Source organism: Hordeum vulgare, chromosome 3H (assembly GCF_904849725.1).
Source record: "Hordeum vulgare subsp. vulgare chromosome 3H, MorexV3_pseudomolecules_assembly, whole genome shotgun sequence".
Lineage (NCBI taxonomy): Eukaryota > Viridiplantae > Streptophyta > Magnoliopsida > Poales > Poaceae > Hordeum > Hordeum vulgare.
The window spans coordinates 331,634,833-331,654,366 of NC_058520.1; the positions used below are offsets into that span (position 1 = coordinate 331,634,833).

General features: G+C 46.5%; 1 protein-coding gene across 1 annotated transcript; it reads left to right on the forward strand.

Moving 5' to 3' along the window:
• The first annotated feature begins 4,488 nt into the window (after positions 1–4,488).
• LOC123443764 (protein ANTAGONIST OF LIKE HETEROCHROMATIN PROTEIN 1-like) lies at positions 4,489–6,427 on the forward strand. Its single transcript, XM_045120288.1, has one exon. It carries the CDS (start codon positions 4,639–4,641, stop codon positions 6,235–6,237), a length of 1,599 nt encoding a protein of 532 aa, XP_044976223.1. The 5' UTR covers positions 4,489–4,638; the 3' UTR covers positions 6,238–6,427.
• Positions 6,428–19,534: the final 13,107 nt, after the last annotated feature.

A 19,534-nucleotide genomic window follows, 5' to 3' on the forward strand; every position in this document is an offset into this window, starting at 1 on the left:
ATACCATCCCTTAGTGGGCTGGTGTAGCCAACCCAGGGCTATTTCGGCCAAGGAGAAAAAACAATGCAAAAGGAAAAAAAGGAGGTGGAAAGGAAGGAAGGGACTCCTCCCTCCAAACCGAATTGGAGGAGGATCCCTCCTCCTCCCACTTCGGCCGACGCCCTAGAGGATCCCTTGAGCCTCAAGGCTAGCCCCTCCCCTCCTCCTCTATATACTAGAGGTTTTAGGGTTTTTGAGAAACAACTTTGCCACGTGCAACCCTAAACCTCTACTTCGTAGTTCTTCCTCTAGATCGGATTTCTGCGAAGCTCGGGCGGAGCCCTGCAGGAATAGATCATCACCATCACCGGCGCGCCGTCACGCTGTCGGAGAACTCATCTACTTCCCCATCTCTCTTGTTGGATCAAGCTGGCAGAGATCGTCATCGAGCTGTACGTGTGCTAAATGCGGAGCTGCCGTCCGTTCGGTGCTAGATCGGGACGGATCGTGGGACGACGGTGATTTGAATCACGAAGTTGTTCCACTACATCAACCGCGTTTCTTAATGCTTCCCGCTTAGCGATCTACAAGGGTATGTGGATCCGATCTCCCTCTCGTAGATGAACATCACCATGATAGGTCTTCGTGTGCGTAGGATTTTTTTTGTTTCCCATGCAACGTTCCCCAACAATATGATCGTGTCATTTTGTTGGTATTGTTTTCTGCATGTCAAGTATTCATTCCTATGACCATGAGATCATGTAACTCATTGACACCGGAGGAATGCCTTGTGTGCATCAAACGTCGCAACATTACTGGGTGACTATAAAGGTACTCTACAGGCATCTCCAAAGGTGTCTGTTGAGTTAGCATGCATCAAGACTGGGATTTGTCACTCCATGTGACATAGAGGTATCTCGGGGCCCACTCGGTAATACAACATCACATACAAGCCTTGCAAGCAATGTGACTAAAGAGTTAGTCACTGGATCTTGTATTACGGAACGAGTAAAGAGACTTGCCGGTAACGATATTGAAATAGGTATGGAGATACCGACGATCGAATCTCTGGCAAGTAACATACCGAAGGACAAAGGGAATGGTATACGGGATTATATGAATCCTTGACATAGAGTTTCAACTGATACGATCTTCGTAGAATATGTAGGATCCAATATGGACATCCAGGTCCCGCTATTGGATATTGACCGGAGAGTGTCTCGGGTCATGTCTGCATAGTTCTCGAACCCGTAGGGTTTGCACACTTAAGGTTCGATGATGTTTTGGTATAGTTGAGTTATAGGTGTTGGTGACCGAAGTTTTGTTCGGAGTCCTGGATGAGATCCCGGATGTCACGAGGAGTGCCGGAATGGTCCGGAAACGAAGATTGATATATAGGAAGTTGGTATTTGGATTCCGAAAGGATTTCGGGCATTGCCGGCAGTGTATCGGAAGTGACGAATGGGTACGGGGGGTCCACCAGGTGGGCCCACCACTCCCCAAGAGGACCATCTGGACTTGATGGTGGCGCAACAGCCCTTGATGGGCGGACTAGTCAACCAAAGAAAGCCCATGAGGTAAAAAGTGGAAAAACCAAAAGAGGTGGACAACTTGGGGAGGAGTCCTACTTCAAGTAGGATTGGAGGAGGACTCCTCCTCTCCTAGTTCGGCCGAGCCAAGGAAAGGCTCCCTTGTTGGGCAAGCCTAGCCACTCCTTCCTCCTACATATACTAGAGGTTTGAGGGTTTTTGAGACACAATTTCAGCCACGTGCTACCCTCTCCTCTAGTTTGTAGTTCTTCCTCTAGATCGGATTTTTGCGGTGCTTAGGCGAAGCCCTGCAGGAATAGATCACCACCATCACCGGTGCGTCGTCACGCTGCCGGAGAACTCATCTACTTCTTCGTCTCTCTTGCTGGATCAAGAATGCGGAGATCATCATCGAGTTGTACGTGTGCTGAACGCGGAGGTGTTGTCCGTTCGGTGCTAGATCGGGACGGATCGTGGGACGACAACGATTTGGATCGTGAAGATGTTCCACTACATTAACCGCATTTTTTAACGCTTCCCGCTTAGCGATCTACAAGGGTATGTATATTCGGTCTCCCTCTTGTAGATGGTCATCACCATGATAGGTTTTCGTGTGTGTAGAATTTTTTTTGTTTCCCATGCAAAGTTCCCCAACATGCACCACCTCGGAAGTAGTCGGGCATATTGTTCAGATGCGAATGACTGGCTCCATAAAAGACTATTCCTACATTTAAGCTCGGATGAATTCCTTCGAATTTTCAAAGGTCGAGGTAATTTATGACGCCTCGGATGCCTCAGATACGGTTCGGGTTGGAGCTCAGACGCAACAGGATACCTCGATACTGACTAGCGTTGGAGCTTGGCTACAAAATGACACCTCGGATACGGTTCGGGTTGGAGCTCATATGCAAGAGGATACCTCGAATGCTGACTAGTGTTGGAGCTTGGCTACAAAATGACACCTTGGATGCAATTCGACGGTGGAGCTTGGACGCAAGAGGACACCACCGCTTGGGAAACACTCCAAACTCGAGGTGTAGCGTAAAAATTACAAGGCATTGATAAAGGACAAAAACTTAATGGGGCTCCTCGGATGCCCGACGTGTGGACTCTTCGGATACACTTCGGCGACCCTCAAGATCGAAGATGGAAAGATTTGTTGAACCGGTTTTCAAGCCCAACGACACAAGATGAAGAACAGTTCGGAAGAACCGAGGAGCATCCCCAACTTGAAGATCGGTTTAGGGGGGCTACTGATGGTGTCCTGGACTAGGAGGTATTCACCACGTTGTCTCCCGACCATTGGGCCAACCGAGGACCCCATGACGGTTCACTCATGGGCTAGTTCGGACAGCCCATGATGCATACAAGGGAGATTCCACAAGACTTGACACACAAGACAAGGACTCCACTAAAGCATATGCCTACGATACATTATATAAACCAAGGCCAGGCTAATCAGTAGACAATCTCATATTCATATGATCTTTACTCTTAGGGTTTAGACCACGACATACGATCTCGAGGTAGATCAACTCTGTACTCGATACTCCATCATCAATATAAACAAGAGCAGTACGTAGGGTTTTACCTCCATCAAAAGGGTCCGAACCTGCGTAAAACATCGTCTCCTTCGTCCCCTGTAATTCATCGATCTAAGGTCCACAGCTCGGGACCCCCTACCCGAGATCCAAGGTCCACTAACGACAGCGGCGGGTGAGAGAAGAGGACGTAGAGGCCCGACGGATCGAGCAGATGGAGTGCGAGGCCGAAGCTGAGGAGAAGGAGCGACGTGCTGCCCACCGAGCGTCGGTGCAACCACCAGCGAACGACGTCGTTGTCGCTTAGGAGACGGCCTTTCCCTGGGCTGGCCCGACGCTGACCCTCGTCGACCTCACCGGTCCAAACGACGACGACGAGAAGAATGTCTAGGGCAACGCGTCTCCTCATTTTAGTTTACTTAATTTTACATTTAATGTAATGTGGACTATCGCCGGCCTTCGAGGCCGGCATTAAATTTTTAACAATGGTTTCTCTATTTTAAAATTGTCTATTTTTTTTTTGCTACACCTAAAAATGGATCATTGTCCGCGTTGGAAGCAAGCGGCGATTCAATTACAAAAGCAAACACAATCCAATTAAATAAAATATGCACGTCCGTTTGGGTCGAGAGGTTGCAGGTGCTTTGAAAAGTTTTACCTTTCCATTTATGGTCGGTTAGCAGGATCTCTGCACACGTTTGTGGCACCATGTTGTTTGCAGTAAAATTGAGTGACGTCATTGGAGACGCCCAAGAGAGAACCGGAACGCTTGAACCGATGAACAATCCAGATAGATGACTGTGGGTCCTTGAGCCTTGCCAAAAACGTCAGCGACACGACGAAAGGACGCCATGCCGCCGCGGTTTCTCGATCACCGTGGCCGGCCCAGCTCTCGATCTCACCGCTGTATGGCTCGTTTTTTTTTTTTTGCGGGGACTGTATGGCTCGTTTTTTTTAATTGCGGGGACTGTATGGCTCGTATTCATTAGCAGCACTGCACCAGCAAATTTTGACAGTTTGTACGTACAGTACTCCTCCAGTTTACCAGCTCGCACGTGAGGATGATGGTGCCACGCCGGCATGTCATCCCATTGACCACGTTCGTCCGCTAGTCTCCATTCCCCACCGCGCCGCGCCGTGTCGAGGAGAGGAGGAGTCCAGTCCACGCGGTGTCGTGCGGATCTGCGAAACCGCGTGAACCGCGGCACGCACCCGCACCCGCTCGCTGTCAGCCGGTGGGTGCCCACCCGCCACACCGCGTCCTCGGGGCGCGGCCACCTTCCTGGTTGCTCCTGCTCCACACCAGCGCGGCGCAGGCGCGGGCCGGTCTCGCTTTCCTGCCTCCCCTTCCTTGTCCAAAAAGCAACCCCCGCGTTCACACATCGCCATCGATCGGCCTCGTCGCATCACGGCGTATTTATATCGTTCCCCATTTCACACCAGTCTCCTCGCCTCTCCACCTACCAATCACAGGACGATCGTTTCTCTCGTTTCGTTTCGTTTCCTCTTCAATCGCTGACCCGCACCCACCACCGCACCAATCGCGACTCCCGCGCTCCCGGCCAGCGTTACTAGCTACCGTGACGTATATGAGATCCCCATCCGGCGCCCGCCCCAGCAGCGGAGGAGGTGCTGCGGCAGAAGACGATTTCGCCTTCTACTACTCTTTCTTGCAGGACGCTGCCGCCGCGTCGCCGCTCGCGCTCGACGAAACCGTCGCCGCCGCCGCGATGCCAAACAACCGCCGGAGGAAGCGCGGAGGGGACGACTCCATCAAGGACGGACCGCCCGCCGGTAACAACGGAAGGAAGCGCTCCATCGCCACCATAATAACTTCGCTCGCCGCGCTCGAGGCCGAGGGCCACGCCGACAGCGCGGGGGCCGCCGATGCCTCCCGCCGCGAGCTCGCGCTTCTCGAGTCCAACGCCGACAACAAGTCGCAGGCCATGATGGACTACTTCGCCAAGATGGAGGGCAGCTTTGATGCCGACGCCGAGTCTGAGGCCGCTGCGCGCTCCAGGCGCTCGCAGCTCTCGGCGTCGGCAGCGGCAGCGGCCGTCGTGGCTGCCGAGGAGGCCGCCACCAACACTGCAGCGTCGGCCTCGCCGCCGCGTGCAGGCCACCACCAACGCCGTCTGTGGGTCAAGGACCGGTCGCAGGCGTGGTGGGACCAGTGCAACAGCCCCGATTTCCCAGAGGCAGAGTTTCGGCGCGCCTTCAGGATGGGCCGGGAGACGTTCGACATGATCTGCGATGCGCTCGGCTCCGCGGTGGCTAAGGAAGACACCATGCTTCGCGCGGCCATCCCCGTGCGTCAGCGCGTCGCCGTCTGCATCTGGCGCCTCGCCACCGGTGAGCCGCTCCGCCTCGTCTCCAAGCGCTTCGGCCTCGGCATCTCCACATGCCACAAGCTCGTCCTCGAGGTCTGCGGGGCCATCAAGTCTGTCCTCATGCCGCGCTTCCTCCAATGGCCCGATGAGGCCGCCGCCGGCAGATTCAAGGAGGGCTTCGAAAGATCCTTTGGCGTTCCGGGCGTCATCGGAGCCATGTACACCACGCACATCCCTATCATCGCGCCCAAGATCTCCGTCGCCGCCTACTTCAACCGTCGGCACACGGAGCGCAATCAGAAGACATCCTACTCCATCACGCTCCAGGGGGTGGTCGGTCCTGACCGCGCCTTCACCGACGTCTGCATCGGCTGGCCGGGCTCCATGCCAGACGATCAGGTGCTCGAGAAATCCATGCTGCACCAGCGCGCCGCGGCGGGTATGATGCACGACGCTTGCCTCGTCGGTGGCGCAAGCTACCCGCTCATGGATTGGGTGCTCGTGCCCTACACACACCAGAACCTGACATGGACGCAGCACGCCTTCAACGAGAAGGTCGGCGACATCCGCAACGTGGCCGTGGAGGCGTTCGCGCGGCTCAAGACACGGTGGGCGTGCCTCCAGAAGCGCACGGAGGTGAAGCTCCAGGACCTCCCCGTGGTGCTCGGCGCCTGCTGCGTCCTGCACAATATCTGCGAGATGCGCCGCGAGGAGCTCGAGCCGGAGGTCCAGTTTGCTCTTTTCGACGACGATACCATGCCGGAGACCCCTGTTCGCTCTGAGACCGCCAAGCAGGAAAGGGACAGCATCGCCCACAACCTCCTCCACCGCGGCTTTGCCGGCACCACATTTTTCTGATCAAATCACCTCCTGCCCTCTCCTTGGCTTGGGTACAGATAAAATTAAACATGTAGCGAATTCTTTTAGCCGCTAGTATAGAACATTTTGTTACGATTTATTTGTACACGACGTTCAGACAAAGTGGAAATTCATGTAAACATTCTGTGGAAAAAAATCGGCAGTAGCTGCTGTCGGTTCCTCGGTTTAACATTTAAAGATTTATATACAATTTAATTTACAAATGAAAACCAGAGCTGGTTTAAATGAAAAGCATTTTCCAGTCTGCTGCACTAGAGACCTCCACGTGCGTGGACCGCAGCTTCAGTTTGATCGCCGAGGCCTCCTTTGCTGACTGGACCCCCACCCTCTCTATCCCGCCTCGTGCCGCCTCCCCCGCTTCCCTTCCTCGCGCCCCCTCCTCTCTCTCATGTTGCTGTCGGAGGGTGCCCCTGGATCTGGCCGGGTGGTTTTGGCGTTCCTTGTTGCCGTCGGAGGGTGCTCCCGGATCTGGTCGGATGGTTTCGGCGACGACGGGTCTTCCATTCTCCCACGCGCAACGCCCTTCCTCGAGCAAGGTTCGGCGGCAGGTGCTGCTCGACGCACGACGGTCCGCCTCCCTGGCAGCACGGGCCGGCGTTAGGCGCGGTAACGTTGATGCTCTTGGTGGCGAGGTGGCCTGGTGACGCTGGGTGGCTGGCGGCGCAACCCTTGCCCTGAGGAGCCCATTTCAGTTCTAGCGGGCCGGCGTCGACGTGGCTTAGTTGCCTCTGGCATGGCGAACTGGTGGAGCAGGTCGGACAGGGAGCAGCGACATCGACGACATGCCCTCTCCAGCGCAACGGCGGAAGCTTCACGGGCGTTTAGGGCCTCGCCGTGCTGTCGCGTTCGGTCAGATACCGCGCGTGTGTGTTGACGGGGGCTTCCAGAGAGAGTTTTGCCTTTTATTTGCTCTTATTTGGTTTCATAAAACATTTTGTCTTTTGGATGACTTAATCTTTCGTGTTTGATCATACTTTGATTGTTGATGCTACTATGTTATTCCTTTTTATCTATCTACATGATGATCATTTACCTATTTGTGTGGTGTTATGTGCATTGCTATTCATTTATATCATTTATGTGCACCAATAAAATGTATGTGACATGGAAGAGTGACCCAAGATCCTAATCGATTATGCATTTGCATTCAAACGCAAATTTAAAATAATTCATAAATTTAGGGGAGCATTTGCTTTTCACATACTTATCAAAGTGACGACGCTAATCGTTGATTATATCTTTTGTAGAAGCTCTGATCTATATGTTGTCATCAATTACCAAAAAGGAGGAGATTGAAAGCACAATTGACCTCTAATGTGGTTTTGGTAATTAATAACAACATATGTATCATTAAACTAATGATCTTATCCAAGTATATTTCACAAAAGTTTAAAGATGCATTGGCTAAAGGAGTGTGAGAAGAAACCCCTTGATGCAAAGAAAGGAATAGGATTGGTGAAGCTTCAAGCAAGAGGACTCTATATTTTACATTTGTGAGAAATCACTTTTGAGTCCATATGAAAGCCAATACTATTAAAAGAGCTGAGGTATTATGATGAATTGGTTGCTCAAGTGCTTAGAGATAGCCACCAAAAATACTCAACATTTCTCTCACAAAATCTCTATCCCAAGACAAAACAACAAAATCAGTGCCACCAAGTTTTTCCATTTGGCCCTACCGATTTTCCCAGTGAGAGATCCTTTGCCAAACTCTAATCTCTTGGTACCAGCAACTTTCATATTGGTGCCACATAGATCAGTGACCAACTTGTTGGTGTGTCAATTCCAAGAATCGTAATTTCCGAGTTTTGGAATCGGTCTCACCGAGAATTGGAAACTGTTCTAGATCATCATATCGGTACCATCAAGAGTCATATATCGGTCTCACCGAGAATTCAAAACTTGCCACATTTAGTGCAACTCGGTACCATCGAGATTCATTTTGATGTCACCAAGTTGGGCAATAATGTTGTAACGGTTGGATTTTGGGGATGCCTATATATACCCCTCTTCCACCTTTCATTCATAGAGGAAGCACTCATAAGACACTTACACTTGCCAGATCCATTTTTCTGAGAGAGAGCCACCTACTCATGATTCGTTTGAAACTTGATCTCTAGCCTCCCCAAGTTGCTTTCCACAAAGTCAATCTCTCCTACTGAAAGCACATATGCTCCCTTAGTGGTTTCGATAATTCATGATAACATACATTGTCTCTTCGACTAACACTTTTACCTATTATATTTCAGTATAGTCCATAGAGAGCATTGACTAACTGATTGTGTGGAGAAACCCCTTGATCCAAGGAAAGGAATAGGATTGGCTCAAGCTTCAAGCAAGAAGACTCTACATTTTACATTTGTGAGAAATCACTCTAGAGTCCATAGGAAAGCCGATACTATTAAAAGGGGGTCACGTATTATGATGAATTCGTTGCTCAAGTGCTTACAGATAGCGACCAAAAATATTCAGTCATTCTCCCACAAAAATCTTTGTCCCAAGCCAAAACAGCAAAATCGGTGCCACCAAGTTTTCCCACTCGGCCCTACCGGTTTTCCCAATGATAGATGCTTTGCCAAACTCTAATCTCTCGGTACCACCAACTTTCATATCGGCGCCACCGAGATCAGTGACCAACTTGCTGGTGTCTCAATTCCAAGAATCGGAATTTCCGAGCTTTGGAATCGGCGTGACCAAGATTTGGAAACTGCTCTAGGTCATCGTATCGGTACCACCTAAATTAATATATCGGTCTCACCGAGAATTCAAAAGCTGCGACATTTAGTGCAAGTCGGTACCACCAAGTTCATTTCGGTGTCATCGAGTTGGGTAATAATGTTGTAACAGTTGGATTTTGGGGGATGCCTATGTATACCCCTCCACCTCCTCTCATTCGAAGAGGAAGCACTCAGCACGCACACACACACACACTTGCCAGATCCATTTTTCTGAGAGAGAGCTACCTACTCATGTGTTGAGATCAAGAGTTTCCAATCCAACAATTTGAAACTTGATCTCTAGCCTCCCCAAGTTTCTTTCCACAAAATCAATCTCTCCTACCCATGCCAAATTCGTGAGATGGTGATTGAGTGTTGAGGAGACTGTCTTTTGAAGCACAAAAGCAAGGAGTTCATCGTTCTACTTCATCTATTTCCTTTGGGAGGGTGGTGCCTCCTAGATTGGTTAGGTGTCGCTTGGTAGCCTCCTACTCCATGTTGTGGAGTTGAACCAGAAGTTTGTATGGGCAAGGAGATCGCCTACTTTGTGAACATCTACCATGAGTGAGGCTAGTCATATGTGGACGTAAGCCATGGTGGAATAGACAAGTCCTCTTCTTCGTGGACCCCTTGTGGGTGGAGCCCTGTGTGGACTCTTGCAACCGTCACCCTCCGTGGGTTGAAGTCTCCACTAGCGTGGGCGTACGATAGCACCACCTATCGGAACCACTCCAAAAATCGCCATGTTCAACTTTGTGTTTGGTCTTCCTAGACTCTACTCCTTACTTACATGTGCAATGTCTTTACTTTCTACTACCATATTTGTTGACTAGCATGTGTAGGCTGCACTAGACTTGTTAGAATTGCTAAAATCTGCCAACCATTAAAATTGGGAGAAGGCTAGGATTTTAATTTATGCAAGTACTCTATTCACCCCCCCCTCTAGACACCCCTTCCATCGATCCAGCACCTACCCATGCCAAATCTGTGAGTGAGTGATTGAGTGTTGAGGAGACTATCTTTTGAAGCACAAGAGCAAGGAGTTCATCGTTCTACCGCGTCTATTACCTTTTGCAGGGTGGTGCCTCCTAGCTTGGTTAGTTGTCTCTTGGAAGCCTCCTACTTCGAGTTGTGGAGTTGAACCAAGAAGTTTGGAAGGGCAAGGAGATTGCCTACTTTGTGAAGATCTACCCTAAGTGAGGCTAGTAATTCGTGGACATAAGCCATGGTGGAATAGACAAGACCACTTCTCCGTGGATCCCTTGTGGGTGGAGCCCTCTGTGGACTCTCACAACCATTACCCCCCGTGGGTTGAAGTCTCCACTAACGTGGACGTACGATATCACCACCTATCTAAATCACGCCAAAAATCGATGTGTCAACCTGTGCATTTGATCTTCCTTCCCTATGCTCTACTTACATTTGCATGTCTTTACTTTCTGCTGCTATAGTCTTAGATACGCATGTGTAGGGTGAACTTGACTAGTCATAACTGCTAAAACTGGCCCAGAACTAAAATTGGGAAAAGGCTAAGTTTTATTTTGTCAAGTAGTCTAATCACTCCCCCAGTGTACACATGCTTCGGATCCTACAACACTACAAGGAGGAAACAGGAAAACAATCGGGAATGTCTAAATGAGCTGCTGTACTGAAATAAGCCGACATACGAGGAAGCAAGGGTCAACTAGATAAGCCGGCAAATAAATTCATGAGCTAATGGGGAGATAATTGAGCTAAGTTGGCTAAATGGTGAAGTATGAGCTAAGCCGGCTAAATAGTGAAGCACGAGCTCCACGGGACTTAGCATAATTTACGTGCAAAAACTACTTTCTACCGAAGCAAAAGGATGAACAGATCTAGTAAATTGCGGAAAAAGGAACATAAATTATTCTCGGAACAACCGAGGTAACGAAGGCGAAGTGTACATAGTGTCTTATGAATAAGGCATTTTGGATCTATCATATTGCAAAATACATAAGAGACTAAGTAAAAACTAAATCTACTAATAGAACATGGAACTGTTGGATCTATTATAGTTGCTAGCAAGAACTCTAATGAACACGACGAACTCCAAATAATGTACAAAAAACTTACTAGGGGAGGGACTACTTATTAGATCCAGGAAGAGGAGCATCTCGAGTTGGCGAGTTTCTGAAATGGATTGCAGATGAAGATGATAAACTCCGATGACGACAAGGGTGCGACTGGATTGATTCTCGTGCTCTCGACTCGCGCGAAGCTCTAGCACACCAAGGTGGCGAGAGGAAGAAGGCAGAGAAAAGGAAATACATGACCTCAGTCGATCCATTTATATGGGGACAGACCGAAAATGGCGTGGCGAAAATATGGGAGCTATAGTGATTAGCAGAGGTTCGGTCGCGTCGATTTTCAAGCCTGACCAGATTTGACAATTGTTCAAAAATATTCGTTGTGATGACATTGTGGTGGAAGTAATCGAAAAGAAGCTAAGTGTTAGACGAAGGAAATAAGCCGGCACATTACTAATTGATGATGAGATGATGTATATACTTCTCGCTCCTCGTTGGTTACCCCAAGTGGAAGGTTGGGATGTAGTGAGCATCAAGTTTTCCCTTACACGGAGACTGTAAGGTTTATTGAACCAGGAGGACTCCTAGGATCAAAAAGTAGGTGTCTTGCACCGTGGCACTAGCAGAAGACGTGGACCTGCACACACAACAAATAACTTTGCTCCCAACGAGTACAGAGAGGTTGTCAATCTCTCCGGCCTTGTAGTTTGCATAGGATCAAAACACAAGCGGGAAAGTAATAGTGATTGCAACGGAAAAGTAAATGAAAGCGGTAAATGGTGGAGGTGTAAACAATGAAGGTGATATGAACCGGAGTCACATGATGTTCACTAGTGATGTCTCTCTCCCAAAAGACGATAAACAACTATGCTTGGGTAAACAAATCACAGTTGGGCAATTGACAGAATTATGAACGCACCGCGATGCTAATTATGCTACTTGATAGTTAGAGGTTCAATAGTAATGGGTAGTACGCCAAGACAGGTTGACCATTTATTCATCAGCATCTACTTACTAATCATCCACCTTGAGATATCTATCCAGAATATCTCTCCGGTATTAAGTTGCGAGCCCCACCCAAAGTGTAAACTCCAAGCAACGGATAACTGCATTAACGAACTATGCGTAAGGTAAACAATCCTTGCAACCGTGGTCACAAGCACCGTTGTTTTCTCCCTGGTGGCAACAACACATCCCCTAGTCTCATGTTTCTGTCACTCAAGCTAGACATCGAGGGGCATGAACCCACAATCATGCATAACACTCCCTCTTGGAGTTACAACCTACTACTCGACCAAAGCAATAAATAGCAATGAAGAACATGCATGGATCACTAAGGAACATAATATAAAAGGATAACCAAATATATAACTCATAACAATCTGAACATAATATCATAATCCACCGGATCCCAACAAACCGAGCATAGCAATAGCAAGATAATTACATAGATGCCTTGATCATGTAGGGCAGCTCACAAGGACTAATCATTGAAGCACAAGATTGAAGAGAAGACATCACATAGCTACTCGTCATTGACCCATGGTCCAAGGAGGACTACTAACGACACTTCCGGGAAGCGTCCATGGCGGTGGAGAAGCTCCTGGAGGTCAATCCTCCCTCCAACAGGGTGCCGGGAAGAGGTCTCCTGACGCTCCCTATCTCGGAAGCGCTGCGGCGACGGAACGATGCAGAAATTCACGATTCTGGAAGTTGTGGAAGGGTTTCCTCTCGGGACTCTAAATATAGGCCAAAGAAGGGCACTAGAGGAGGTGGGCCCCACCCAGGCGGCCTCCTGGCGCGGCCTAGGGCCTGGCGGCGCTAGCAGGTCGCCTGGGCAGCCCGTGGCCACCCTCTAGCCCATCTTCGGTGATCCGGAAACTTCCGTTTCGCTGATTTTTTATATATTTTTCCTGGAATTTTCCGGGCTTCGGAAAATTGGGTAAAAGCCCCTGCAAAATAGACATCAGTAGATAGAAACTGGCACTGGGTGCACTGAGTTAGTAGGTTAGTCCAAATATGTGTAAAATGATATAAGAGTGTAGCAAAACATATAACAATGTCACCCAAAAGATCATGGAACAAGCAGAAATTATAGATACGTTTGGGACGTATCAACATCCCCAAGTATAATTTCTGCTCGTCCTCGAGTAGATAAATGATAACACAATAATTTTTGTGGTGACATGCTAAGACACATATAAGAACTTCAGATTAAAGCAAGTGAGATATGCAATTCAACTAAAGATAATAACAAGCAAGAGTCTATATCTAGTATTGAATTTAGCAAAGTAAGAACATAAAGGTGCAAGAGCTCTTGCTGTCCGTGACTCGAATGTCTACAAATGGTGTTTGCGTGCAAGAAGTGGGAGATGAGTTGAGATCATAAAATATATTTTTAATTGAGAACTCAATCTACTAAAATTTCACACTTGGTCTCCTTCGGAATCTTATTTTGACTCATCCCCAGACCACTAGTCAGGCACAAGTCAAAATGATCCTCTCCCTTTTGACTTTGAGCACTCATGCAATGGATGAGCGTAAGAAATATATGTTGGCACTTAGGATGGCAAATAGAATAATGATGGGGAAGGAATAGAAAAAGGTGTGAAAGTCTCACATCAATGAGGACAACCATAGGTGAGAGAAAGCCAAATGATAGATATGATGTGAGGAGTAGGGATTGCCTTGTAACGGATGCACATATGAGCTAAGGTAAGCTCTCCAATGGAACTAGTGGGGGTGCATCCAACTTGTTTGCTCATGAAGACCTAGAGCTCATTTGAGGAGGCTCGTCATTGGAATATGCAAAACAAGTTCTATAGCGTAAGGATCCACACATAGTGATGCATGAATGATAATCTCTATGTAGTACCAATATAGCAATGGAGTACGAGTGTGGATCTTCAAAAGGAATAGTAGTGTTGCCCCCTTCTCTTTTTTTTTCTTTTTTTTCTTTTTCTCTTTTATTTTATATTTTTTGTGGCCTCTTTGGCTCTTTCTTTTTATCTCTCATTTTTCCTCTTTGGGATCTTTTGTTTGTCCTCTTTGGGATCTTTTCCTCACTTAAGGGCAACAATCTATGTTTTACATGAATAAAAAGAAGATCATCATACTTTATAAGAAGTACTCAACATAAAGACAAGTGAAAACTATCATGATGTATGCAAATGTATGCATCTGCCAGTGTAGCAGGATATGCAATGATACTAGCGCGTCATGTAGCAATAATTGGGGTAAGGCCCAACTATTATGCGGCTCTACGATCAAGAGAAAGCATGTATGACATGAAGATCAAGTCATGAGATGGTGGATGTTGCATGGAAATGTATCTCGGAAAGGCTATGGAAATGCCTTAGTAGGTTGGTATGGTGGCTTTTTTGAGGAAAGATATAATGAGGCTTATGTATGACAGAGCGTATCATGTCATGGGTTTGTATGCACCGGCGGAGTTTGCACCAACTCTCAATGTGAGAAAGGGCAATGCACAGTACCGAAGAGGCTAGCAAAACATGGATGGTGTTAGTGCCAACAATCAAATACTCACATTAGTCCAAAGAACTCATACACTTATTATAGGTAACTCTCTATCTAGTTAGGAAATTCACAAAGAGACAAGTACCCCGAGGAGGAGTGTTTGGGGGTTTGGTTATCCTTGCGCATCCTCGTCTCATGGTAACGTGAGGGTACTCTATATATTCCAACCCCTCCAGAGGTTAGCGATCAATTTAGTAGCTAGAGTTCTCAACTAATTTTTAGTTTTTTGAAAAACACACGGATTTCCCAAAATACGACAACTATCACTAATAGGCTCAAGCTCTTGGCACCAATAGTCCAAATAATACTCAAATCAATACCTCAAAACTATTGCAAGTTACTACTATACTTAAATAGCAATCTCAATTACCTACTCATGCAAGACACATAACTCAGTGCAACGAGCCAACTCTCTAGACAAGATAAGCATGATAACTCAAGAGAGTTCCAAAAGCAACCTAAATAAAATCTCTTAAAAAGATAAGCATGAAAACTAAGAGCTAAGCATGACAGTAGCTATGGAAAGATGAAGAACACACAAAAAAGATAAGCATGAAAACCTATGTTGTGTTCTAGAGTGGAATGGAGCGTGTGTGTCTCCCAAACAAGGTCGGCTAGGTTCCGACTTGTTATGAACAGAAAGCAAAACTAAAACAAACTAAAAATCAAATAGCGGGACGCTCCAAGCATAGCACATAACATATGAAGTGATAAAAATATAGCATGGAGATGGACGAACTGATGATTGTTGATAGAGAAGGGGATGCATGGGGGCATCCCCAAGCTTATACGCTTGAGTCTCCTTGAATATTTCTTGGGGTGCATGGGGGGCATCCCTAAGCTTGAGTGCTTGACACTCATGTATCTTCTTTCATCATCTCCCATCGCATACTTGAAAACTCCCTTCATATGAAACTCATCATAAGCTTATTAGAGTGGTTAGTAAACTTAATAAAATAATTCATTACCTACTCAAGATAAAGATTTTCATGAAAAGCTACTGCTTCTCATGATTGCCAAAAGGTTTTTGCAAATAAAAAGCAAGCTTAGGATTTGCAAAATAATGGAAACACAAAACATGGCAGAATCTGTGAAAAACAGAACAACAGGTAGTAAATAGTTTAGTCGGGGCACTTCCGCAACTCAAATCAAAAAACTCAGTACAGATTAAAGAAAGGAAGTTATATTGAGCATGCTGTAAAAAACATTCAGATAAAAAAGATGATCTGGTGTTTTTTGGCGAATTTGTCCGTCAAGTAGACAGAATCTGTTTCTGGACAACATGTCACAACTTTTGAACTTTCTTGCAATCGGGGGCTATAGCTTGGCACAAAGCTTAAAAATAAAGATACAATGATGTTGCTACAGTAGTAACACACATCAAGACCACTAAAACAGAAAGTAAAAACAAATTGGGTTGCCTCCCAACAAGCGCTTTCTTTTATGCCTTTGAGCTAGGCATAATGCAAGAAGGAGGATCAAGATTCTCCAAGGTCATCGGAATTATAAAGACCTTCAAACGGATCCTCAACAATTTCATCCTTATTTTTCCTAGGGAATGGGTACGTACCTTTCGCTTTCCCATGTAAGCGTATGTGTCCTTTACCTATATCAATGAAGCCTCTCATGGCTCGGAGGAAGTTCCTTCCAAGCATCATATTCCTTTTGTTGGGCTCCATGATGAAGAAATCAACCGTTGCATTCCTTTTAGAGAATGTAACCTGGACATCTTTTACCTTCCCTGGATTTCAGAAATATCACCATTAGCATGTTCATGATAATATGAAATTTTTTCCATGTCTAACCAGAGAGAATCATAAATAACTTTTGGCATAGTAGAAACCATGGATCCAATATCACAATAAGCAAGGAAGTCTTGGTTAGAGATGCTAATTCTAACAAAAGGTTCCCAGTCATCATCTATTTTCAAAATATGTTCCTTATCAACCATGGGTTTCTCTCTTTCTCTCTAGAGCATCAATTTTCCTTTCAATAGTAGCAAGTCTATCTATAATAGTGTCATAACCATGATTATAAACAAGATTATTAGATAGACCATGTATAATGTCAAGACCTCTTGCCTCATCACACTCCAAAAGTCTCCTTTAGCTATAATATCAAAAGAGTGCTTGCACCATATAAAGAGACCAGGATAAAAAATTCTAAGCACAATTTTGATAGGTATCCAAGGCATAATTATTTTGTGTGCTTCAGAAATTCTATCCCATGCTTCCTTCATATTTTCTCCATTCCTTTGATGAAAATCTAGGACCTCAGATTCCTTCCAAGCATCAAACCTTAACATGCTTGACAACTAAAAGCAAAGTAACTGATTTTTTGTGGTTTTTGGTACAGGACTCTAAAGAAAAAACTAAAAATCAAACTAACAAGACTAAAAAGCAAAGGTAAAGGATAGCGTGCAACTCCCCTATCTTGAAGACTAGAGTCCCCGACAACGGCGCCAGAAATCTTTGCTTGATGACGAGATGATGTATATACTTCTCGCTTCTCGTTGGTTACCCCAAGTGGAAGGTTGTGATGTAATCAACACCAAGTTTTCCCTTACACAGAGACTGTAAGGTTTATCGAACCAGGAGGACTCCTAGGATCAACAAGTAGGTGTCTTCCACCCTGGCACTAGTAGAAGATGTGGACCTACACACACAACAAATAACTTTGCTCCCAACGAGTATAGAGAGCTTGTCAATCTCTCCGGCCTTGTAGTTTGCAAAGGATCAAAACACAAGCGAGAAAGTAATAGTGATTGCAACGGAAAAAGTAAATGAAAGCGGTAAATGATGGAGGTGTAAACAATGATGGTGATATGGACCGGAGTCACATGATGTTCACTAGTGATGTCTCTCTCCCAAAAGACGATAAACAACTATGCTTGGGTAAACAAATCACAGTTGGGCAATTGACAGAATTATGAACGCACCGCAATGCTAATTATGATACTTGATAGTTAGAGGTTCAATAGTGACAAGTAGACCGTTTATTCATCAACATCTACTTACTAATCATCCACCTTGAGATATCTATCCAGAACAACTCTCCGGTATTAAGTTGCGAGCCCCACCCAAAGTGTAAACTCGAAGCAACGGACAACTGCATTAACGAACTATGCGTAAGGTAAAGAATCCTTGCAATCGTGGTCACAAGCACCGTTGTTTTCTCCCTGGTGGAAAAAACACATCCCCTAGTCTCATGTTTCTATCACTGAAGCTAGACGTCGAGGGGCATGAACCCACAATCATGCATAACCTCCCTCTTGGAGTTACAATCTACTACTCGGCCAAAGAAATAAATAGCAACGGAGAACATGCATGAATCACTAAGGAACATAATATAAAAGGATAATCAAATATATAACTCATAAAAATCTGAACATAATCTCATAATCCATCGGATCCCAACAAACCGAGCATAGCAATAGCAAGAGAATTACATAGATGCCTTGATCATGTAGGGCAGCTCACAAGGACTAACCATTGAAGCACAAGATTGGAGAGAAGACATCACATAGCTACTGGTCATGGACCCATGGTCCAAGGAGGACTACTCACGACACGTCCGGGAAGCGTCCATGGTGGTGGAGAAGCTCCCGTAGATCAATCCTCCCTCCGGGAGGGTGCCGGGAAGAGGTCTCTTGACGCTCCTAATCTCGGAAGCGTTGCGGCGGCGGAACGATGGAGAAATTCGCGATTCTGGAAGTTGTGGAAGGGTTTCCTCTCGGGACTCTAAATATAGGCCAAAGGAGGATATCGGAGGAGGCGGGGCCCACCCAGGCGGCCTCCTGGCGCGGCCTAGGGCCTGGCCGCGTGAGCAGGTCGCCTGGGCATACCCTGGCCCCCTCTAGCCCATCTTCGGTGATCCGGAAGCTTTTGTTTCGCTGATTTTTTATATATTTTTCCTGGAATTTTTCGGGCCTCGGAAAATTGGGTAAAAGCCCATGCAAAATAGACATCAGCAGACAGAAATGTCACTGGGTGCACTGAGTTAGTAGGTTTGTCCAAATATGTGTAAAATGATATAAAAGTGTAGCAAAACATATAACAATGTCACCCAAAATATCATGGAACAAGCTGAAATTATAGATACGTTTGGGACGTATCACTAATCCACACACGTCATCAACAACAAAAAGAAGAGAAATACTAGCTTGAGGATAAGCTCAAGTTTAACTTCATTTGTGAAAACTCTCTTTCATTTTTTCATGGTTGAGTTTAACATGGATAAATCCAAATTGAACTGGGGGCTAATGTTGGAGATATACCCCAGGGTGTGACCCGCCCAGGGGCAACCCGACCTTTGAGATCTACCCCACGAACAAAACTTATCTGAGGCACGAGGCCGAGGAGGCGACTCATCCTGAAGGCCAGGTAACAAAAGATCAACTCGCGGGACGGCTCATTGCAGGAGACGTAAAGAGTTTTCCTACTTGGATGACAAGATGAGCAGGAATTAGACTAGGTCACGAGGTGCAGTACGACCCGTACTTTCTTGTAATCTCAGGGCCTCAACTTGTATACGAAGGGGAGCCCCTAAGGTAGAAAGGACAAGCGAGAAAACCGTGGAGAGCTAGGTTAGCGATTCCGCACCCTTATATTCGATCATCATCAATAACACCAAAAGCAGGATGTAGTCGTTTACCTCCATCGGAGGGGCCGAACCTGGGTAAACCTTGTCTCTCGTTCCCGATCAACCCCATCCAAGCAACCACCTAGTTGTAATGGCTCCTCGACTTAGTCCTATCACGAGGACATCTGTCATGACAAAACCACAACTTATGTTTACTTGTACTAACAATGTAGCAGAATATGAGGCTCTCCTCCATGGACTATGGTTGGCCACGGAAATGAATATAAGTCGGATACGCTGCCTTGGAGACTCAAACCTTGTGGCTTAGAAAGTTTCTGGGACTGGGGATTATAAAGATCCATTTATGGCGGCTTACACACCTGTTATCACTCT